Source organism: Puntigrus tetrazona, chromosome 23, assembly GCF_018831695.1.
Source record: "Puntigrus tetrazona isolate hp1 chromosome 23, ASM1883169v1, whole genome shotgun sequence".
Classification (NCBI taxonomy): domain Eukaryota; kingdom Metazoa; phylum Chordata; class Actinopteri; order Cypriniformes; family Cyprinidae; genus Puntigrus; species Puntigrus tetrazona.
The window spans coordinates 13,376,444-13,401,917 of record NC_056721.1 but is presented as its reverse complement, the minus strand read 5'-3'; the positions used below and the strand labels follow the sequence as shown (position 1 = coordinate 13,401,917).

The window sequence follows — 25,474 nt, the reverse complement described above, 5'->3', positions numbered from 1 at the left end:
CCACCAACTTTTGTATTTGGAGACGCGTATCTGTGAATTTGAGAATTTTAGTGAGTTATTTTATAGATTATTTATGAATTTTATACATAGTAAGTGGCTGAAAACCTTATGTAATTGCCCCAAAAAACGTATAACCTATATGTAGAGACAAATGCACTATTTATAATGAAGCATAAATAATCTAAAACTTTATAGACATCATGCTCTTTAGTTAAAACGACTGTGCGCTTTCATTTTTATTTTGTGTTTTACGCAACGTTAACCAAGAGATCAACTCAGCTGAGCTGCCGAAAGCGGTGCATTGTGGGTATCGCGTCCTTGCGCACGTTTCTTATCCAGCATGGCAGGGAAAAACAAGCGGTATGTGCCATTCTTAGCTATTTAACCTCGCATTTATCACCATATATTGTTGCTTGAGTTAAAGGACAGTGAACATAACTGTATATGGAGGTGTCAGAGCTTAATTCACTTCATAAGACATTTATCTGATGATATATTTGACGGTAGCTAGCTAGTTTTAGCCACCGATGAACTTAACTTTAGCTGTGTTTTGTGAGGCTAACATGTATTTATCAACATTTAAGGAGAGGACACGGTCGCCTTGATCGTTAATATTTAATAGTTAAATCATAAATTGATTTTTGTATTTTCCAACCATAATCAGCTTCAAAGTTAGTTTGGGAATAGTCATTCTCTGGTGTACTAAACCTACATGTGCTTATTAAGGGTAGGATAAATATTATTCTAATCTTCATGAAAATAAACGTTTGTTTTTCTAATTTAAGTATCAGTAAATTTTTTACTTTGCAGTGGAAGGAAAGTTGTCTATCCATGCTTGCTTGTTAACACATTTGTGGATGTTGGGTTTTTTGCTATTAAATATTAATAAAAGCTCTACGCATAAAGAAATTAAAATCATTTTGACATGTTAACATTACAATCATGTTGACCTTTGAGTCTTTTAGATGCAATGGGTGGACCCCAACTAAAATAATTTACGTGCTAGGTACCCCCATCCTAAATTTTAATAGGCAGCTATATTCTTTCATGTATAAAGGCCTTGTTATTATGTATTATTTGGAAAATATTATGTTTATATTACTTTACTCTTTTAATAGTGCTGCGATGTTATTTAAATGAATTTTTTTTTATGAGTTCATTTCAAATATTTTTTTTAATCAAAAATAAAAAGATAAAATTGAAATAAATTTGATTAAAACAAAAATGGATTAAATTAAATATCAAATTTAATTGTGTATTTTTTTTATCTGTTTTTGTCCAATTGTTTTAATCCAACACAGTTATTATAATTTTATATTGATGATGATTTTTAATATTGTTTATGTACACTGTTTTTTTCATTAAACGAATCGCTGTCATGTTGCACAGAGATAATAATAATGCTTTCATTGTGTTTGGAATTATTTCTTGTTATTGAAATAACGCAAAAAAAGGAATATTGTTTCTAAAAATGTAAGTCTTTTAATTAACTTATTGTTTATAGAACTCTTTTAAAATTCAGTATCATATTTGTAATCATGGTAATTTTCAGAGAAAACGTCACTCTTTGTGTGAAATTGATTAACCAGGTTTAAAGCAATTATATAAATATATACATTTTCTGCCCACATGTCTTGAATTTGTATTCAAGGCATTTCATTACATCAATCATGCAGAGAAACAACACGCTGAATATGTATTCATGCACTCTGTAGAGGTGTCTTTTGAAAAGTTTTTGCAAAATACTCATGTGATATAATGTATTATATAATATAATAGCGATGTGCCTTGTATGTTACAGGAAATTGGAGGATCTCAGTGTGGATGAGTTCATGTTATCTGGGTTTGATTCTGGTGAGGAACATGATTGTGAAGAAGATGAGGAATCAACACAAAAGAAAGGGAAGATGAAGACGCCTGCACCTCAGAATACGTAAGTATGGCCTTCGCGTTTCAATGGTAATCCCAGTGTCTCATTTGTGTTCTCATTCTCTGTTACGTTCTATAAATCCTGGAGGAAGCTTGTGAGATAATGCGATCTAACCGATCAACTGTGTCACAGGTCTGTCAAAAAGCACGGCAAGGCGTCTGAGCACAAGGACCAGCTATCAGCCCTCAAGAGCAAAGACCCAGAGTTCTATGAGTTTTTACAAGAAAATGACCAGAAGCTCCTGAATTTTGACGACTCCGATAGCCTTGAAGATGAAGATGAGGAGGATGACGAAGAGGAGAGGATGTACCACAAACTCCCTTCTCAACTGGAGGTCAGTCGTTTAGTTCTTCCTGTGCGACAAATTATTTATTCGTTTTTTTTATACTGTATATGTATGTGTTTTCTTTGAAGTATAGAAAAAAATTCACAGTTTTTATGTGACACTATAGGATGCTGATGATGACGAAGACGACAAAGGGGAATCAGGGAAAAAGAGTGAGAAAAAAGAAAGTACCAAAGTCACAGAAGCAATGATTGAGAAATGGAGAACTGGACTCAGGGTAACATTCTTTTATTAAATTATTTTATTCAGTACGGTTTTTAGTAAGAAACTCCCAGGTGATCGGTATAATGGGTTTCCAGTGTGTTTTGTTTTTTTTCTTTTCTTTAAACTGTTACATTGATTTATTTATTATATATAGTAAATGAGACATTCTTCATTTAGTTACATAAAAAAGTAACATAACAATGTTCCATTGACATGGTTGGTTGTAGATTTTTAAAATGACACATGGGGAGATATTATTTTTGGTAAAGAACCAGAAATGAATGCTGAAGCAAAGGAGCACGACCCTGTCAATACCGTGTATAAGTTTGGGGTCATTTTTTAAAGAAGTTGTTACTTTTATTAGTCAGCGATGCAAAAAAAAAAAAAAAAAAAAATTGGTAAAATTTACTGCAAATACATTTCTAATGTTTAACAAATCTTTAAATTTTAAATAAACGGTGATCTTTTGAACGTAAAAAGTACAATTGTTTTCAGCGTTGATAAGAAATGTTATCTGTTCAGCAAATCAGCATACATTGAGAAACGAGAAATTTAGCTTAAACATTATAGGAATTAGGAACTACAAAACCAGTCATAAAGGTCAGTGTTTTAAATCTGATTTATAAAAATATATACAAACATCTATCATCTGAAAGCTGAATAAATAAACTTCCTGTTGATGCATGTTTTTTTTTTTTTTTTTTTTTTTTTTTAGTATTTAGTTGAAATACTTAAATATAATTATATTATATTTTGAAATTTTGAATCTTAAAGGTGCAAAAAAAAGAAAAATATAAAAAAGGAAAATATTGAGAAAATCTGCTTTAAATGTGTCCAAATAAAGTTCTTGGCAATGCATTTTACTAATCAAAAATGAAGTTTAAATATATTTATGGTAGGAAATTTACGAAAATATCTATAATATATCTATAAATAATTTTTACCCATACAGTGTTTTTCTGGTTATTGCTACAAATAACCATTATACGTAATGACTGGTTTTGATTGAGTTGGTTTGATTTGTCGATTAGAACTCTTTATTAAATCATTTTTTAATGTTTTTTTTTTTCTTTACAGAAGGAGCCCACAGCAAAATTGGTTCGGGACATCACACAAGCCTTCAAGGCTGCCGTGGCTACAACGAAGGGGGACTCTGAGGAAAAGTGTCGATATACCATCTCAGACAGCGCAGGTAACTAACCTGCTTTTTTTTTTCGGACACTTGCATACAGAACCGAATACGTTTAATGTACCCACTGACAGCCTGTTTCCAATTACAGTGTTCAATTCCCTCATCCTGTTCTGCATAAAGGACATGCATGCAGCTCTGAACAAAATGCTGAAGTTGAAAGCTCCAGAGAAAGGCCAGAAAAAGTAACCGCTCTGTTCCACTTGCTGTATGGATAAATGTTTGAATCAGGCAGATTTCTTCACCTAATAATGTGTTCGTCTGTATTTTCAGATTAATACTTCCGTCTTCGAGCCCCAGGTGGCAGAAAAATCAGATTGATATTAAGATGTATATCGCTGGTGTTGTTCAGGTAGATATTTTCCACATTTTTGTTTTACTTTTAGCCAAAAGTCTCACCTCAGTGTTAATGTGAGAGTTTTTCTTTCTTTTTAGCTCCTCTCCAGTTTAACCCAGTCTACAGTCGTAGCTGCAGTTCTCCGTCACGCCAACCAGATGGTGCCATACTACCTGTGTCTGCCAAAACAGTGCAGGCAGTTTCTCAAGGTAAGCGCTGCCAATCAATGACACTAACCTACAGACAGAAAGGGTGCTCAGTTCACTGACGTGGATATTTTTAATCAAGCAACAAAAACTTTCAGCGTCTGTGGTGTTTTTTTTTGTTTGTGACACTAGAGTCTGATCAAACACTGGAGCACGGGAGAGGAGACTGTGAGGGTCCTTGCCTTCCTGGCTCTCAACAAAATCTGCCGAAACAAACAGGAAAACTACCTAAACTCTGTTCTTAAGGTTAGTTAGTTACATATCATAAGTTTGTTTCCTCTGTGATGAGATTTGCACTAAATGTTCCTGTCATATATAGTTTTTGTATTAAATAACATAAACAGCAAGAAAATGAGTTTAATTAATAATTATTGCTCATATGCTAAAAATATGAGTTGAAAATTTTAATATATACAATTTTTTTAATTTTTTTTAAGCTTCTTATTCTAACCAAGCCTGCATTTATTTGATTTAAAAAAAAAAAAAAAAAAAAAAAAAAAAAAAGGATACAGTAACACTTTCTAACACAACTATTACCTTTGACTTTTCCCTCAATATTTTTTTCATTTGCTGCTTATTAATAGTTGGTATGGTAGTTGTTCAATTTAGGTATTGGTTGCATTAATATGTGCTTAATTAGCAGTAATACATGGCTAGTATTCTAGTAATACACATGCTAATTAGCAACTAATAGGTGTAACCGTAAAATGAAGTGTTACCATTATTACTGTCAGTGTTAAAAACAACTGATTATTATTTTGTAAAAACAGTAATACTTTTCCTTCATTCTTTGGTTTAATTGAAAGTTAAAAAGAATGAAATTGAAATCTTTTGATTCATGATAAATGGCTTTGCTGTTACTTTTGGCTTATTACGCATATCCTTGCTGAATGAAACCAAATGAAATACTGCATATGATGAAGTGCTAGTGAAGAGATATTTATTATACACAGTTCATTATTAACAATGCGTTTTCTGTTTGCAGCAAATGTACATCGCCTACGTAAAGAACTGCAAGTTCACGTCACCCAACACTCTTCCCATGATTAATTTCATGCAGCGGACTCTTGCTGAGATGTACTCAATGGACACACAGATGTCCTACCAGCATGCCTTTATTTATATTCGTCAACTTGCCATCCACCTCAGGAGCGCCATTAATTTGAAGAAGAAGGTAGCTAAGTCTTGACCTGTATTTTTCTGTGTTTAAAAAAATGGCTATTTGAAGCTAACATAAAATAAAATAAAAATCCAGTCAACTCTTGATTTAAATTAAAAAAAAAAATCTAACCATACACACATTTTCCTCTTTTGGATATACTCTATCACTTAGAAATGCGTCCAATATATTCTTTGCAGATGTTGTCTTATCTTGATCCATGTTTTTTTTGTGCTTCCTCAGGAGACGTATCAGTCTGTGTATAACTGGCAGTATGTGCACTGTCTGTATCTGTGGTGTCGGGTGTTGAGCACCCTTTACCCGAGTGAGGTTTTGGAGCCGTTGATCTACCCACTGTGTCAAGTCATCATCGGCTGCATCAAGTATGATTGATTGTTTTTGTTGATGTTTTTTGCATATTGCTTTTTTTTTTTGCTCAGCGTCATGTTTAGAGATAAAGCCATTTACTTTGTGTTTATACTTTATCAAAAACATGCGCTGCATTTGACGTATTCATAGTAGTAGTAATAGTAATTTTTTCAATTGTTTACTTAGTAATAATAATATTATTGTAATTACAGCTTACAAAAAAGCACAGCAAATTGAGATTTTTTTCCATTTTAGATTGCTACACTGAAAAAAAATGCTTTTCTAGATTAGATTTTTAAATATCTAGAAAGTGTTAAATCAAGAAGGATTTTCTAGACAAGTAAAAATTATAGTCTTAATAATCTGCCAAAGGGGTAAGCTAAATAATCTTATTTCAAATATGAATATTTTGCTTACACCATTGCAAGATTGTTTCGCTTGTTTTTTTTCTGAAAATTCATAAAATCCATCTTGATTTAAGAATTTGTAGATATTTTATATGAGCTGTAGACTGTAAATGTCTTTGTAAGTAACTGTCTTACACTGTTTTTGCCAGCAAGTGGCGCCATTAACCACATTTAAATCTACAATTCTAAGTGTGCTGATTTGAGCTCATCATTTCAGCTTTGAATACTGCATTCCTCTTTTGCTTGCAAAAGTGAAGATCTAACAAAAGATCAATATAGTTTTTTTTTTTAATCACCTTACTTGACTTACACTTACAGAACTACTGTTTTAAGTTCATCTCTATGAAGTCATTAATGGCTCCATTATGTGTTTGTGTGTGTATTTGTAGGCTTGTGCCCATCTCTCGGTATTACCCTCTGCGACTGCATTGTGTTAGAGCGATCATCCTGCTGTGTGCCAACACCAAGACGTTCGTGCCCGCCCTGCCCTTCCTGCTAGAGGTGAGACTGGCATATCATGCCGTCATCAACTGTTCTGATGTCTCCCAGGCTTCCTTGAATAAACAGGTTCTTGCGTGGGTGGACGTGGTTTGGGCATGAGTAGTGTACCCACGGCGTTTGTCATCATGGTTGTCCTGCTTTTTTTTTTTTAACTATAAAAAGACTTCTCCATGCTCTGACCTTTCGTCACATTCGAAGTAGAATTCTTCCGATGAAAAACCTACCAACTAAAGGGGCAGTCTGTGCAAGTGACTAGCATAGTTTTATACTTGAATATGCTGTTGGTTTTTAAGTAGATTAGCAGCATAAACACAGCATGCATTTCTTAATTAGACCGTGAGTTCTTTAAATAGAAAGAAGTTGCCTGTCTTTTTTTTTCATCTTTTTTTTTTTTTTTTTTGTAACACAAGCACAATTTGTAATAATAATACAATTTAAGGTAGTTTCTTTTTTCTCTCTTTACCCAGGTACGTTTATTAAGGCAATTTTATTTTAAAACTTTAACCAAATACACTACTGTTCAAAGTAAAAAAAAATCTTAAATTTAAAAAGACTTTATTTAGCAATGGCTTAAAATTTAAATTAATCAAAAGTGACAGTAAAGACGTTTACAGTGTAAGAAAAAATTCAGTTTTACACCGGACTGGACAGTTTCACCCAATCTCATGTTAACATTGAGAACTTATAGTATTGCATTTTTCATATCTCCAAAAAATGTATTAAAGACCGATAAAGCTGATGTGGAGCTCCTCGAGATTTGTTGTGGGCGGAGTTAAAGAGTTTTATGCAAACTGTAACATCGACATAAATAAACGAGGAACAAAAACTTAAAATTAACTGAGGCTAAAAATCAGATCCAGCCATAAATATTTAATTCAGAATCAGATTTTGACAGATTAATGGCATAACTGTCATTTTATAATCACGCATTTTTATCTGTTCTAAATGCACCTTGGATTGATACTTTTAAAGTTTTTAATACTCTAATGCCATGGACAGATATGGATGCTTTATGCACTGTTTATTGCTATTGAAACCATAGTTAACATAGAGCACGAAGAGCATGCTTTTCAAAGAACTTGTTCATGTATATTACACACATAAAAAAGAATATAGAAATACCAGTTTCCAATTACTTCTTTTTATTTGCACTGAGCGTTTGACTACAGGGCAGCTCACTTCTTCTGAACATGCAAAATGTACATTTATTATTTATTGTTATGTTTTTATTTGTTATTATTATTATGTTTGCCTCTCTGTGCCCACATACTGTATTTTAATGCAGCTAAATTCTCAAACATTTTAATTGATTTGTTTTCTGTTGTCAGACAACGGAATTAATATGAAATATTGACGATAACACGAACCATTAAGACTGGTCAGCTCTTACATTCAATATGTTATTCTGCACAAAAATACTGATTTATAATTGAGCCGTCGTTTCAAATAGCTTACACATAAGATAAAGAAAAGCAGGAGAGAAGCAGCATAGTATCGGTTTTAAAGCAGCACTATGCAACTTTTTGCGCTGTAGCATTTAATAAACATTTGTACGCATCCTGCGGAAGGACATTCTGACTGGTTTATGTCTATGGCGATTCACGCAGGTATGTGTGACGACCCAAACAGGCTATTTTTAGTTCAGAAATAAGCATTTGTTGTAAGTGTACCGTAGTGATTCGGAATAAGACAAAAACGCGGTTTGGAAGATTCATTAATGATGTACTCGTTAATGATATACATTTAGCAAATTCTGAACAAGGAAAGTTATTGCAGAAAGTGTGCAGCGGGAACGAGAGGCAGTACCGGCAGGTCTCTAAAGAAGATTTGGGCAAAAACGAATGATTAAGCCCAAATTATACTTCTGCGTCGATCCTACAGTGTGTCTAAGAGACGTGCATTGTGGGATTGAATGAGTACATACGAGAACGATGGGTTCAGACGTATAGGGGGTGATTTCAGACCATCTGCTAGAAACCACTCCGTATTTACTTGTTTTTTCTGTTTTTATGAACACTTTAATATATTTAAATGTTAAACCTTATTTAAAATAAAAGCAAAGAACAAGTGTCTTATTTATTATACTACATAGCATTATAGAGCAGTAGGGGTCCGCCACAAACAATGTTGATCTGTCGTGGTACACATACATTATATATTTTGTGTATGTGTGTATATACATTTATATTATGCTATATAAATATTCATAAACACGTATGAATATACGCAGTATGCATACATAAAATCACACAAAAAAAATCTTTTAAAAACATCAAATAAAACTTACTGACCCCACACTTTTAAACAGTAGTTTAACTTTTTATGGAGACTAACAGTTAACCACTTTTCACAATCCAGTTAATTCTTAATGGATAAAACCTCAAACTTATAAATCTCTCAGATTACAGAACTATTGTGGGTTGTTAAAAGGAATCGCAATTCATATGGTTTTTAAACATGAGAACTTTTACAGTACACACGCTCCCTAACATTACATCTGACTGGGGGTCTCGTGGAGGCTAATTATGGAGATTATTCGTTCCGAAAACCCACCAACTAGTCGCTATTGCAAAATTAAAACCCAAAAAGTAAGACGAGACAAGCTACCAAAACGGTTGACAAGCTTTGAATTAAAGGCTGAAAGATAAAAGACACCGGAGATCAGGGTACGCTGCCTGCATGAATGCGCATCCTAATGTGCGCGAACGCTACTCGTCTTCGTTTTTGGGAGAAGTAGAGGTCACTAACTGTCAACATTTTCCACAGTGTGAGGCGGGTGACAAAACGCGTGTGTTTGTGTGTAGCTGGCGTGGGCCCCTGCGGTGACAGCTGTTGTGAGAATAGAAGCGTGGAGGCGACAGCAGCCGAGACCAACGGAAGGGAGGGATGGGGACGGGGAGGGGGGTGGTCACTGCTTGGCTGCGATCTCCCACCAGTCCTGACCATACTGTGATAAAGCCCGGGGGGGAAGAGCGTACGTGTGTGTCTGTATATATATGTGTGTGTGTGTGTATGAGGGAGGTCTGTGGTTCTCACTCGGCTCTCAAACGTGTTGCGCAGACCACATCCTCTGTCAGTGTGGCGACTGACTCCCACCGACCCCCTTCTTGCTCCCTGTGTTTATTTGTGATGCAGTCCACTTCCTGTTTTTGGTGCTCATGTTAAAAAGTAGCAGTAAAGTGTAGTGAAGTAGGGTAGGGCATGTCTCTCTCTTTATTTTTCTCTTTTCCCGCTCTTTCTCCCTCTCTCTCTTTATCTGCGCTCTATGATTTCAAGCTTCCTGTTGCAGTAGCCCCTGAGCGTATCAGGTTGGGACCATGCGCCGCCACTTCCTCCTGTGTCCCGCAGGCCGACACCACATCCGTTGTTTGCACAGACCGGCCGCCCATGAGCAAATACACACACACACACACACACACACACACACACTTACACCTCGCTCACACTTCTGTATGACCTCGTCAAGCACTTTTAACTGCTCAAATGCGGAAGCACAGAGAGAGTTATGGGAGAAGTCATATTCATTTACCAAAGTGTGCAAGCTCACTGCATCTTTCCGTTATTAGTTATGGAGAAAGTAATGTAGTAGTTATAATATATAAGCAGTAGTTATATATGTACATATAAGTGGTTATGGTGAAAAGCATTTATTCTAAAGGTCTGAGTCCAGCGTTGTCTGACGTTTTTGCACGGTAAAAAATAAATATGTCCTCACATTGTCAAACGTTTACACACTGTCTTACACACTTCATCATTAAAAAAATAAATACATTTTTCTGCATTTTCGCATTGTGATCTGAAAAAATAACAAACAGGAAAAAAAAAAACTATATATATATATATTATTATTATTATTATTATTATTATTTAAAATAATTATATAATATTTTATAATACGTATAAAATGTCAGACTCAGCGTGCATATTAATCAAAACCTGCCGAGGTGCTTAAATTGCACTATATTTTTGATCACAGCTTTGCACTGTAATAAAGTTTACATTTTTTATAAAGTTATAAACAGATCAAATTAATAAACAAAATTAGATTTAAACAATGAACTTAGATTTTTACAATAATTCTCAATAATTTATTTGATTTAAAAATGCAGAAAAGACAGCAATATTGTGAGGTACTATTACAGTTTAAAATAACAGTTTTCTGTTTCATTGTTTGAAAGTATCATTCATTCCTGTGATGGCAAAACTGATTTTTCTTCAGTGTCACATCAAAAATCAAACCTGATCTTGTGAAAGTGCATATAAATAGTATGCCAACTGAAAACTTGTGGTATTGATCTGTAAAAATGGACTGTGACGTGTATATGCTGTGCAATGGGTAGGATTAGGGTTGTGGGATAGATGCACGCGGAAACTGTGTATCACTTGCATGCCAACAGATTTTGTTACATAATCATGCAAAACTCTATTATATGCACACTATTTAGCAGACATTTATCAATTATCAATATTTCTTATTTTCTTGCCATCAGTTGTGCTGCTTAACATTTCTAGAAAGATCAAGAGAGCAGCATTTGTTTAAAATATATATTTTTGTATCATCATAAATGGTTTTACTGTCACTTTTGGATTTAAACACCTGATTTAAAGTCCTTGCTGGAAAAAGGCATTAATTTCGTTAAATAAATTATATATTTCTTTTGAAGATTAGTAGAAATCCAAAATAATGAGCAAAGTGACAAATGAAAGAAAAGACAACTGCTTAAACTATTTAACTATTTAACAAGCAAACTATTTAAATGTTTATATTAAATGCTGTTGTTTATCACTAGGTTTTTGATTTGGTTATGTACATTAGGTTGTACCTAGATTTATTTTACTGAAAAATCTGTATTTAGTGAGAACTTTTTCTGTTAAGGTTATTATAGTTACCCTGCTTGATAACTTGTACCATAAATACACTGCCCTATTAGGGCCATATAAATGCTGCTCAAATAAAAATGCACTTTTGCCCCAGAAATAGATTATTGCTAATTTTATACGATCACACACACCATGATTAAAATTTTTTTTTTTTTTTTCGTCATGATGCATTGATCGAATTCCAATCTCGTGATGCTACTTTTTGTAGCCTCCCCAACACCAGTCTGCACACCAGAGTTAGATAGTTTGCTTCAAGTTACCATAAGCCCTTGAGTTATTCTTTGGTTTTTGTTTGTCTGAATAATCAGTGGGCTACTGCTGTAGTCTTGTTTTATTTGTGTTTTTCCATGCACGTATGTCTGTGATGCGGTGCTCTGATGTATCTGTTTGTTCACTCTGCTCCTCAGATCCTCCAGCAGGAAGACTTCAATAAGAAACCAGGCCGCATGAGTATAAAGCCCATCAATTTTGCAGTGATCCTCAAACTCAGCAAGACCAATCTCCAAGAGAAGGCTTATAAGGTGACACATCCTGTACTTCTTTGAGATCCAGAGCTTCATAAATTCTTCATGTTCTTTCAGTTTATGACTACGTATGTATACTAAGCCTGATGGAATGTATGCGTTACCGCATGTGGTTAATTGAAAATGATTTAATGTGTTTAGTACTCACACCCACAAATGTATATTTTCTAAAAGCATGTGGACTTCATTCAGTCATTGTTCAGTCATTTAAATGAACAGTTTTAATTCATATTTCATATTGTGCATATTCAGTTTCTAATTTTATTATTATTTAATTATTGTTTTATTTGTTTTTTACTTTTTAGTCACCATCAAACTGTTTTGGAGCATGATTACACTTTGGGTTTTTTTTTTTTTGTTTTTTTTTTAAATAAGGTATACTACATTTTTAATAAATCCAGTAAAAATATAGTAATATTTTGAAACACTATTACAGTTCAAAATAATGACTTATTTTCTATTAAAATATATTTATACAATGTTTTTTATTCCTGTGATTGCAAAGCTGAATTTTTAGCAGTCTTCAGTGTCACATGATCCTTCAGTAATCATTCTAATATGCTGATTTGCTGCTCAGGAAACATTGTTACATTATTATTGCTTAGCACAACTGTTTTAAACATCTGTAGTAATATTTAATGTATTTGTAGAAAACATTTTCAGGACTCTTTGATGAATGTAATATAAAAATGTTTATATTTTACTGTAAGTGTAGATCAATTTAATGAGACCTCTCTAAATGTATTATTTCTTTAAAAAAAAAAAAAAAAACAAACCCACAACTTCCTAACCCCAAACTTTTGTCTAGTGGTGCAAATCCAAAATAACGAGTAAAGAGTCATATTAAAATGAAACACAAGACAATCACTTAAATGCATCAGATAAAGATCGGCCCTCCTCCTGTGCCAGGAGCCTGTCGTGTCTTCATGCTGACTGGCTGTAACTGGATTGAGGTTAGGAGATGAAAGCCCGAACACGCTGCTACACAGGCTAAAGCGCCGCGCGCCGTGTCGCTGCCAAGAGGATTGCCACACAAGCTGCAGGGATTATCCTGCTCTCCTGGTTGGCACGGGGAAGCTTTCCAGTATGTTCACCCAGGCCAAGTCACCACAGCCACAGGCCCCCCCGAGACGCCGCTCCACCCTTGCTGTCTGGGATCTCTGTCTGACTTACTAACTCTTAAATATTTCCTGACTAGTAAGGGCAGTTACGATCAGGGTTTTCCCGTTTCCATCGCAGAGGAATGTGTTTGCGAAGGCTGTGGCTGCGAATTTTAGGTAGGGCAGAGGATTTAGGTCCGATCCCTGCACTAAACCGGGTCAGGATTAGTGTGAATGCTTGTGTGCCAGGTGTTGAGTAGAGATGTTAATACTCTGTGGGGGGGCAGGCAGCCATTTCTGTGTAGGGCATAAACTGATTGACTGCTCGTTTTTTTCCATGTATATTACCTCAGGAACAGGTGTCATTTGTAATGAACATTAGTGCTACTGGGACTGGGTTTTCTTTTTTTATTCTTGTGGTAGGTTGATACAAAAGTTTTTAAAATTCATCTATAAATGCTATAAGTATATCTCTAACTTGAGATGCATTTTTAAGTTTTAAATTTAAAAATGGATTGCATTTCCACTACCGTACAAAGATTGGGGTTATTACGAAGTTGTCTGATTTTGAGTTGTTTTGAGTTTAACAGTTATTTTTTTCTGATAGAAATAATACTATACTAAAAATAGAAAGTGCACTAAATTGTTCAAAAGTGACTATGACGACGTTCAGTAAACAATCATACTGATTCAAGATTTATATTTGAAATCTTTTTTTTTTTTTTAAACATAAACAATGTTGAAAAAAAGATGCTTGAGCACCAAATGAGTATTTAAAAGTGATTTCTGAAGGATCGTTTTCAATTCCTTAAAAATAAAGTGCTTACAGTACCGGACTCTGAACAAAGATGTTTTCTGAAAATTAGATCATGAAAAGAGATCACGAACGAGAAATCCAAATCTCTTTTAACAAAAAAAGGACAGAAAATAGCATATTACTTCTCAATTATAGTTTTTTGATGGTCCCAGATCTTGATAACATTGTAAGTACAGGCTCTTCATGTTCACACCTTTAAATCCAACAATGAAAAATTAAAAGCCTGAAACACGGGGCCCTGTGAAGGCGCTCATGAACAAATAAAGGGGCCCTGCTCCATACCTAACACCTGGCCCCGCATCAGCTAAGGTTGGCCCTGGTCATCTGAAGTGCTGCAGAAGAGCGCATTGGTCTAATGCAAATCTATACATTAATAGCAATTTTAACCCCTCCACTTTTATCTTTTCAGGACGGTCTAGTGGAGCAGTTGTATGACCTCATTTTGGAGTACTTCCACACACAGGCCTGCTCCGTTGGCTTTCCTGAACTGGCTTTGCCCACAATCATTCAGGTACCGTTCTCGCTCTCTCTGGAGTAAGCTTTGACTTATTCACTTTCCTTCCTAACATTTATTACATCGCCAACAGGTCATAATAAGTGAAAGTTATGGAGCGTGTACAACAGTTGTATTTAATGGCTCCTTTTAGTCCTCACACCTTAACATACACATCCCGACACTTACCCCAGCGACACAGCACACACATAAACCACAGTGTTCACGCTAACACAGCACACAAACACACAGGCCGAAGGAAAAAAGCCAGTTTCTTTCACCATCACTTCTTTCAGCCATCTCTCACGCAAACACACACACACTCTGGCCACATCCTCTGTTCTGGCCAAAACCAAGCTTTCCTCACTGCTGTTTAAAAATCCGGTTTTGAATATTTATTCTCTTGGCCCAGTCAGGTTTATTTATAATATCCACTCCCGTTTCTTTCTGTACTTTTCATTTAAATAAAAATGGAAATTGAATCTGTACAGAGAGTTTCTAGAGATATATTACTGTTTCTTTTTGAGGATGGTTAAAAATTGGTCCTGCATTTGGCTCCGTGTTCACATAATTTTGGTGATGTTTCATTTGTTTGCACTTTCCCCTGCTGTCTCTCATACGTGCTCTCTCGTGTTGGTCTCCTCAGCTGAAAGCCTTCTTGAAGGAATGCAAAGTGGCCAATTACTGCAAGCAGATGCGCCAGCTGCTGGATAAGATACAGGAGAACTGCAGCTACATCACAGGGCGAAGGCAGAAAGCTACTTTTGGTGTGGCTGATGTCACAGCTGTGGTGAGTACATGAAATTTTTTTGTTTGGTTTTTTTAAACCAGGAATGGGACAAACTGCTGTTTAACTGAACATGAAATCAAAATGGATGATTAAAGATAACTTATCTTAAAGCGAAATGTAGGCCTTGTATCAAAAAGCCATACAGGTGGTTGTTCCCCATTATTAACCATTAATATAAAAGTTCAACAAAGCCAGTAAAATCCTGTTAGATGCAATCATGGTTTTTCAATTGAACATTTCTCATCGCTGTAGATGAATATATTGCTGTTCTTGCCTCAGTTTTATAATTCATGATATCATATTTTAATTAAATATTATTGTATTTGTATTCATTTTTACATTACTTATAAATGTTATCAAATAATTAATATTTCATAAAACTAGTACAGTTCATTTATTCTTTCCATTTAAATAATTAAAATTATTATTTACATTTATTTCTACATTTATAATATCCCTACATTCATGCCATATCTGTGACACAGGGCTATTTTAATGTCACAGATTTATTTCTTAGAATAGTTTTTATTAATTTGTTTTTTATTTAGATTTTATTTTAGATTTTTTTACATTTTAGTTACTGTTGTATTAGGGCTGAGCTATATATCAAATATTAGCAATAATGTCACAATTATTTTCAAGATGGTGCAAAATTTGATATGGAATATTTCAAATTCAGTCATACTCAAAAGAACATGCCGAACGTCCAATATTACTTTTACACAAGAGGCTTGAGGTAGCTTTTATTAGTGCGGTTGCCAGATATCATGAATTTAAATCCCTGAATCAGAGCTTCACTGTTAGCTTCACCTTTTCTGCCCGGTGTTTGGTTTATTTGAAGCAATCTGTGAACAATGCACATGTGTTCACTCCTCATTGCGGAAGCGCCACTGTCAATGATCGGAAATGACCGTCAGACAAGCTAGTTTAGTGATCAAAATGAATGCATTACTCGACCAGTCTGTTCTATCATGAGATCCCGACTGTGTTGTTTGCGATCGTGATAGCTGAATAAATGCACTCAACCGCTGTTGTTCGAACAGAGAAACATAGGCTAATGCAATTTAGAATTACTATTAGTTACTAATAGTTACTATTAGTTATTATTACTAAATTGGCAATTGCATACACCAAAAATGTTGACAGAGTGCACATTCTGTACTTGTTTTGCATTACTTCAGTTACATATAGGCTAATATACATATAGGTGTTCATTTCATAAACGGCAGTAAGTGATCACTTGGCCTGTTTTACTTTAGTCTATATTTTCTTGAGTTTGTTTTCATTAAATTCATGCCAGTTTAAGTTATTTTTTTTGTACATCAAGATCAAATAAATCAATATAAGAAGTGTATTTCATTCTTAAGTAACAAAATTAGTTTTACGGTTTTAGATTTTAACTATATTAACATTGCTGTGCAGAATTAAACGGTCCTCCTTTGCACACCTTGTACACCTAATGTATATTTGTTTAACTGCAGTACTTCAAGCGTTGGCATCTATAAAGCAGTAATGGATGACACACACAGGTCACCGCAGCTCTTCTAGTGTGCGTCTTATTTGTAGCTCTGTCCGAGTACAGCTGATGTGTTAACTGCTTTAACACTCGTTTAATGAGCTCTAACGTTTTTATCCATTTGTTTTGATTCTGTAAAGCCAAGGATGTTTTTTTTTTTCCTCCACTCTGAGTTTTTTTCCAATTACACAGTGACCATAACAGCACTTCTAGTCAGACACTTGTGAGCTTTGGGACCAGACATGGCAGTCAGATGTTTATTTTAGCTGTAAAAGCAGACTGTTATCCCTGCAGTTCCTCCTCTTTCCACCCACCTCAAACAGCACCCTGCCTTCCGTCCCCTCGCAGGTGACTGCTGGTCACCCACAGTTTCGTCTGTGTTTGTGTGTTCAGAGCTGCGCGTGTTTACGTGCGAACACATCTGAGTGTGTGTTGCTGTGGTCAGTTGAAAACAGCATGCGGCGGTTGGCCAGGAGCCTAGTTGACCGCACCACCTGCAGGTCAGGAAGTGCAGTCACAGGTCCTCAGACAGACACACACGGCCATCGTGGCACGGAGCGCTATTACGACCGTAGCCTGACGCAGGGTCAGTGGCGGATGTGAGAGCAGATGAAAGTAATGGAGCGGAAAGCTTTCTAATGTCGTTTCTCTCACCGAGAGACTCAAGAGGAGGACGAGCAGACGTTAAGTGCTTCGTCTGCTAGCGTCTGAGAACATCAATCTAGCAGCAGTATTATTGTAGGATTATTGTAATTACAGAAAATTTCACTGTTTTTATTAGTCTTCAATTAGTGCTGGTGTAAATAAAATATATATATATATATATATACACACACACACACACACACATATAAATGTGTGTGTTGTGTGTGTGTGTGTGTGTATATATATATATATATATATATATATATATATATATATATATAATATATATATCAGTATTGTGGCCATCCAGTCGTTATGGTAAATTATTTTATATTTGAGATCTATGCATCATCTGAAAGTTGAATAGATGTTTTTTATTGATGTGTGGTTTTATTAAGATAGGACAATATTTGGCAGAGATGCAACTATTTGAAAAAAAACAATTTAAATTTTGTGAAAATTGCCTTAAAAAGTAAAGATAATTTGGAAAAAATGTATATTGGATTGCTACAATTATATTACTGTGTGCCTTTTATGAGTTGTTTTGCGATCCAGGGTCACATTTTATATATATATATATATATATATATATATGTGTGTGTGTGTGTGTGTGTGTGTGTGTGTGTGTGTAATTTTTTTTTTTATTTTTATTTATTTTTTCATTGTATACAGAAAGTGAACTGTGTTGGTTGTTTTCTATATCAATCAGATGGCCTAAACCTTTTTTTTTTTTTTTTTTTTTTTTTTTTAATATATTAGTTTAAATACAACTATATCATTCATTTTCTGTATAATTCCGCTTGGTTGTTGATCATATTTTAGAGCAAATTTTAAAAAATGTTTTCCTGCTTTTTTTTTAATGCAAATGTCTTCATAGCAGTTTCAGTTAACAGTAATAACCCTGGTGCTGACTGGACTGATAATGACAAAATTGGTGGGAAGAAAAAAAATGAGGGGATGGCAGGGGGTGAAGGTTGTGAAAGAAGGTGAGAAGTTGCTTCCTCTCTAGGGCGAGATCTCGGCTCCATTCATCTCCATCTCCGCTCTCATTTGTCACCCCTGCCGACGCACAGCCCGTTCATCTCTCCTCCCCGCCCCTCGCTGTCTCTGGACCGACTCGTGCTTCTGATAAATATTTAAGGGCGTTTAAGACTGAAATGAAGGAGGGGGTGGAAGGGTCTGTGTCTCTCCTCTATGTAATGTTGAGCCGTAGGGAGAGATGCAGCGGGGCAGAGCATGCAGACAGCATGGCACCACGCCGGGGTGCGTCTGTCGCTGGGCTCCGGCCAGCGGGAAAGATGTCCTTTAGTAACGAGGGTGGCATGGCAAACTTCTCACCCGGCACTGCCGCCAGCACAGCTGCATAAAGCCGCATGCCCCATGGATCAGTCCAACAAACAAATATCTGTCTCTATGGGTTATACCAGTGCCTCCATCAACTCTAATACTAACCCTAACACTTCACACAGAGGTTAAATAAACATATATTTCTAACTACCTCTTGTTGTTGTTTAATTAACTTTTATTTTTTTTATATAAAAAAAGTTAACACCGTTATATTTGAAATTCTCACCTGCTTGATACCAAAGCTCAATGGGCATGTACACCAACCACCGCAATGGCTTAAACATTGCGCCGTGATTTTTTTTTTTTTTTTTTTTTTTTTTTTTGTGCTTCATTTTAGCCTCAGCACCGTACTGCTGAGTGATCGCATCAGGATCTCCTTCCAGAATGTGCACAGCAGTAGTTGAACAGATGCTTCAAAGGATGAAGCCCCTGTTTGCCAGGGAGCTCATCCTCGCTGGTCATGTACACATCTGTCAGCTTTGTTTGGGTGTGTTGCATCAAGGAAGGAGCGTATTGCACCCTTTTCTAGCTTTGATCGTTTTCGCTATCCTACAAACCACTGCAAATTGTTATAAATAAGTTTAGCCAACTGTAGACTGAAGTTGAGATTTATTACAGTCTATTGAATTTGGAGGTCAACTAATCTCATTTTACCTGATCAATATGATCCACAAAGACCTTTAAGGAAAGACTGGCAGGGATTCACTTTCTTACTCTCCCCTGCACCTTTATCCTTCTGTTAGCCACTTATTTTTGCCGTTTCAGAGAAAAGGTGTGCACCAAGGGTCGCTTCTTGGCCATCTATGATTGGCCAGATACTTCATTAATTCACTTTAGAGTATGGTGATAGACCTTACAATCTGTTTTCTGAGATGTTCCAGACCTGCTCCTCCTTTTTTTTTTTTCGTTTGGAGGGGGGAGGTATTGATTCACAATAACAGAGCAGGCCGGTGTGTACACATGATGTTGAACAGTTGTACTTTTTGAGTAACTTTATGGCTTTATTTTGTTGAGAATGTGTATTGAGATCCCTTTTGTTTAGCTCTCCTATGGGTGAACATGCAGTACCATTCGTGTGTGTTTATTTTGGTGTGTTTACAGGCCGCCTGGGAGAAGCAGGTAGCAGAAGAAGGCACTCCTCTCACTAAATATTACAGCCAGTGGAAGAAACTTCGTGAAAAGGAGATTCAGTTGGAGATCTCTGGAAAAGAAAGGGTAAAACTGCCAAAACCACATCCACGATTACCATTAGTCACAAATAAGCCAAACCACACCTTTCAAAGGAAGATGGATTGAGACGGGGCCTTCATTTGTTTGTTTTTTTTAGTTGAAAGTGCTTTAATACTTTAGTTTGATCCTCAGAAAGAATCTCATTATTTGGGTATAAGCTATATATATATAGCTGTTAATCCAAATGCTATTTTAATGCCAGTCTGTCCATTAAATGCACAGATGTGATCGTCTTTGTGAAAACTGTAGTGCTGCTTCTGTGAAAGCACCTACTGTGTGTGTGTGTTTGTGTATGTGTGTGGAGCTGGAGCGTGTCCATAGGGAGATAATGGAGATGACACCAGGCGGAGTGTTGGCGTCTAGGAAGCGGCAGATTGGCGGAGGAGGCGGCAGGGCTAGTGCTACAGGAAGAGTATTATAGTGCTCAGGGCTGCGTCCCAGGCTTTGATCCACCGAGTCCCCACGCTCAGATCTGATTACCACTGCCTCCCTCCTGCCTCTACTGCCTCTGCCACTTCCTCCAACAACACACACACACACACACACACACACACACACACACACACACACACACACACACACACACACACACACACACACACACACACACACACACACACACACACACACACACACACACACACACACACACACACACACACACACACACACACAGACAGACACAGAGACAGACAGACAGTTTTTAGAAGGGAATAATATAACTTTAACATTTTTTGTGGCTTTTTATTTTCTCATTTATTTTTAGTATTGCATTATATTGTGTTATTAATTTGAATTCTTAAAAGTATAATGAAATGTATAGATGGATAGATAGATGAAAGAGGTTGAATACCCAGTATTATCAGTGACTCATTTTTTGACATCTGATGTTAATGAGATGGAAGGAAACTCAAAGAATAGCTCATTGTACATCAACTAGAAAAAAAAACACTTCTACTTCCATTCAAGCAGATTTAGTCTACAACTAAATCTGAAATGAAAACAAAAGCATTTCATCAGCATTATATTCTCATTAATGTTATGTCTGAAGTGTTTTGTTCATATTTTTGCCAGTTTTGATTAATGACAGTATTTAAATATATATATTTTTTTCCTTTTCCATCGCTTTTTAATTTAGATGGAAGACTTGAATCTCCCTGAGATCAAACGCAAGAAGGCTGAAGAAAAGAAAGCAGACAAGAAGGAGTTCAAGGGGCTTTTTGAGTCAGATAGTGATGATGATGATGATGATGACGATGACCTGTTCAAATCCAAAGGTAAGGCTTCATGTTAATATATTAGCCGGTTCCTGTATTGCAACTAATGCATATACCTTACAAATGGGAAAAAATGTCTAGTTTTGTTTCCCTGTAATGCCTTTCTTTGTCACTGGGAGGCTGTAGTCCATTGCACTGCTTTGTCAAAACATTCTCATCACATGGGTTCTGAAACACTGAAAATTAAAACCCAACACATCTATTAAAGTGTTACTTTATTTAAAGGACTTTATTCAACTAATTAAAAAAGTGGTCTCTGTATAACAGTATTAGAGGGGAGGGCCTTGATGTGATCTGAAGGTAAAGATTTAAAATGTTATTTATTTACTGTTTTTTTACAGAGGTGGAGCAAGGTTAAACATTGTTGAAAATTTATAAAGATAAATATTCATTATTTGTATCAATAGTATTTTAATAGGATTGTTGGCTTTATAAAAAACCTTTAAAATTTATATTGAGTATTCATAAGCATTTCCATAACTGCAGGAAACTGTATTGCATTTCAGAAACAAAGTACAATTATATAATAATTAGTATATATCAATCTCTCTCTGTCTCTCTCTCAGATGTGTCTCTCTCTCTCTCTCTCTCTCTCTCTCTCTCTCTCTCTCTCTCTCTCTCTCTCTCTCTCTCTCTCTCTCTCTCTCTCTCTCTCTGTCTCTCTCTCTCTCTGTCTCTCTCTCTCTCTCTCTCTCTCTCTCTCTCTCTCTCTCTCTCTCTCTCTCTCTCTCGCTCTCTCTCTGTGTCTCTCTCTCTCTGTGTCTCTCTCTCTCTGTCTCTCTCTCTCTCTCTCTCTCTCTCTCTGTGTCTCTCTCTCTCTCTCTCTCTCTCTCTCTCTCTCTCTCTCTCTCTCTCTCTCTCTCTCTCTCTGTGTCTCTCTCTCTCTCTCTCTCTCTCTCTCTCTCTCTCTCTCTCTCTCTCTCTCTCTCTCTCTCTCTCTCTCTCTCTCTCTCTCTCTCTCTCTCTCTCTCTCTCTCTCTCTCTCTCTCTCTCTCTCTCTCTCTCTCTCTCTCTCTCTCTCTCTCTATTTCTCTGTGTGTGTGAATGGATCTCAGTGGAGGGCAGGTCAGCTGTCAGACGTGCACTTGCCTCTCCTCTTTAACTCTATATCTGGAGTTGTGTGCTGGGTCATGTGTCGGACACATGCCACACTCTCCCACTCCTCCTGCCCATGAACCGACAGCCGCAGAAAAAGTCCCATGGAGGTGGGAGGCGAGAGGAAGGTTTTTTTTTTTTTTACATCTGGTGCTCATTGTGTGGAGTCCCTACAAATCTCTCTCTCATTCTGTCCGTCTCTCGCTCTCTCTTGCTCTGTTCTCTCTTACAGGAAGCTTTTTTTTGCATACTTGGATCCCAGTGGGGGTTTGTAATTCAAAACATTCGCTTGGAAAGATGTTAGTGGCCGCTCCTTCACCACACGGCTTAACTGGCCCCATACCTCCAGCGCTTAGACCCGAGAAATACAGTCACATGACCTCTAATATATTAATTTGTGGTCTCGGTTGCATATTGTCAGACAAAAAGCTCTTTTTTGTTGTTGATTTGTTGTTCCGTTTTAGTCTCTTTACTAAACCAACAAATATCTTTTACTTTTCAACACTTTTGATTAAGACATTTTCAATACTGCAGTTGGTTTTATGTTGGTCACATGGCAGAGATTTAGTGTAAGCGGCTGGTGTGAAGCTAGGCGTCCTCACTATAGTGAAAAAGAGGGTAGGAAAGGATGAGGGAAGTGGATGAAGTGGAAGGAAGAGACTGTTATTTATAAAGTCATTGTGCATTCACATGACATAACAATATTTACATATCCGTACCCTGAACAGGCTATTATACAGGATCTGACTGTGACTGATTGTGCTGGAGTTTGTTTGGAGTTTGAGGATATATATAATTCTAGCAATATACCCTCATATAATAAATATAAATATATATATCTCTATCTCAAATTTCACATTTAAAAAATTCTAATTCTGATGTGTTTGATGGTTTATTATAATATTAATCAGCATTGTTCAACAATTGTGTTTTCAACATAGATAATAATATAATAATATAATAATAATAATAATAATAATAAGGATATTTCATAATTTTCATACCAAATCAGCATATTAGAATGATTTCTGAAAGATCATGTGACACTGAAGTCTGGAATAAGACAGTTTTACCATCACATGAGTATATTAAAATTATTTAAATAATTCTTCAAAAAGCAAATTTACCTAGTATATTTAAAAAAACTAAAGCTGTTAATATTTAACAATCAATTTATTTACTGTATCAATAGATTTCTTTTAACATTTAAAAGTCTTACTGACCCCAGGTCATGGATTCTGTACACTTTTGAAATTAATAGTTTATCCACCACAGTTGGAAAGGCAAAACAAAACGCATTACAAAAGCTTTTCATTTTTATTATTCGATCTCAAGTTTCTATGATTTTAATTATTGACAAGTTGATATTCTCATCAGAAGAAACTCAGGTTGGCCCAATATTGTCCAATTAATGTGCTATATCCGTTTGTCACTATTTTGAGGTACTTTTTCCAACTTTGAACCCTGTCTTTGAAGTTTTGGTGCGTTTCACTACCTGCTGGGTCGGTCTGCTTTTAGCCCGTTAATATTCTTGAGTCGAGTTTTTGTTGTCGCTGCAGCGTGCCAGATCGTTTAATGCCTTCAACGTTCTCAAAGACTTGGCTTGAGCTTTCTCCATCTTAAAGTGGAGGTTTTGTAAACACCCTCCTCTTCAGTGTTTCTGTGTCATGGCTGTTTTCAGTGCTGAGAGCAACATGTAGATTGTGTCTTTGATCCCCCCCCCTACATTTTCACAGTATTGATCAGCCCACAGGCAGTCATTAAAGTCTTTGCCTCATGCTCCTGGTGGACTTTTTGTAGCCTCTCTGAACTCTCCGGTCAGCCGGTCGCCGGTTATATTAAGATGCATGAGGCTCCTCTCAGCAGCAAGGTGCGCGCCTGGTGTTAAGCTCGGCTCCCCCCTCTGGCTGGCTCCAGTGTGTGCTGGGTAATTAGGGTGGAGGGTGCCTGGCTGGGGAGGTGTCTGTGCTGCCATTCACCTCCCAGGCAGCATCTAATCAAATCCCACTTCAAAGCTCAGGGATTTCAACCCCGTCCTCTTCAGAGAGCACGAGACACTCCCACACACACCTCTGGATTAGCGAGGCTAAATTGCCGTCAGAAGCTAGCCTCTATTTTTGTCATGTAAATAGTAACCTATGCGTGAGCAGCATGGGTAGGTCAGCTGTGGTGTAGTCTAGTCTCTAGACGAACGCTTCCACCAGAATCGAGCAAACTCTTTCTGTTGAGTTCGTTTAATGGGAGTTCATGTGTATAGATTGTCTTAAAAGTTCAAATGTACCCTATGACTATGAAATCAAGCATATTTCTTTGGATTATCATGTATCAATGTTCACATTACCTCAGTATCAGTAAGGTCATTTGGATTAGAGCTTGTGAACTTCGGAGTAAATAAATACAAATTAATTATCTGATTTTGTTGTTGTTTTTGTTTTGTTTTTTTACACAGAGGAAAAAGGTGACTCTGATGAAGATGACGAAGGCCTTGAGGACCTCTCAGACCTGAGCGATGATGATAAAGAGGGTCTAGATGACTTGGAGGATGATTCAGGTTTGTTGTTTCTGTAATGAGCTAGAATTGTCTTTAAGGTTTGACGTACATTGACTTTGAAACAATAACATTTTCTGTATGTTTTCAACACAATTTTGCTCATATTTTTCAACCATCTTAACTTTACGAAGCACCCCATTTATCTTTTCCTCATTTTTGTCTTCATCTCAGATGGTGACCAGAAGAAGCCCTCGTCTTCTAAAGGCAAAGCACCCAAGAAGATGTTAAGCACAGACCTGAAGGAGGTGGCTGAAGGAGATGAAGATATGGTTGAGGACCTGGAGCTCTCCGATCAGGACTAAAGTCACAGTGTTGCATCAGAGGCACATACCTATTTCACATCCAAACATGATTTATACCGTTAAAGCAGTAGCTAGCCAAGAAAAGGAAAATTTTTCGGTTCCCTTTAAGAGCCATGTACAGCCCCTGTTGTAGTAATTTCGTTTTTTTGCACCATTGTATTTTATAAAGTGTGAAACAAAACAAATTATTCGAACCTTTCGTAAGGTTGTGAAATTTAAAAGACCTTATTAAAAACTCTGAACTTTGTTTTAAAACTA

General features: G+C 36.3%; 1 protein-coding gene across 1 annotated transcript; it reads left to right on the top strand.

The window, feature by feature from the left end:
- The first annotated feature begins 247 nt into the window (after positions 1-247).
- On the top strand, positions 248-25,474 carry noc2l (NOC2-like nucleolar associated transcriptional repressor). The gene is made up of 19 exons (XM_043224557.1): positions 248-360; positions 1,802-1,933; positions 2,063-2,264; positions 2,383-2,493; positions 3,558-3,672; positions 3,761-3,854; positions 3,943-4,021; positions 4,105-4,215; positions 4,345-4,458; positions 5,198-5,386; positions 5,615-5,754; positions 6,537-6,648; positions 11,937-12,050; positions 14,380-14,481; positions 15,110-15,253; positions 19,863-19,976; positions 21,130-21,268; positions 24,813-24,914; positions 25,086-25,474. The coding sequence occupies exons 1-19, from the start codon at positions 341-343 to the stop codon at positions 25,214-25,216; spliced, it is 2,265 nt and encodes a 754-aa protein (XP_043080492.1). The 5' UTR covers positions 248-340; the 3' UTR covers positions 25,217-25,474.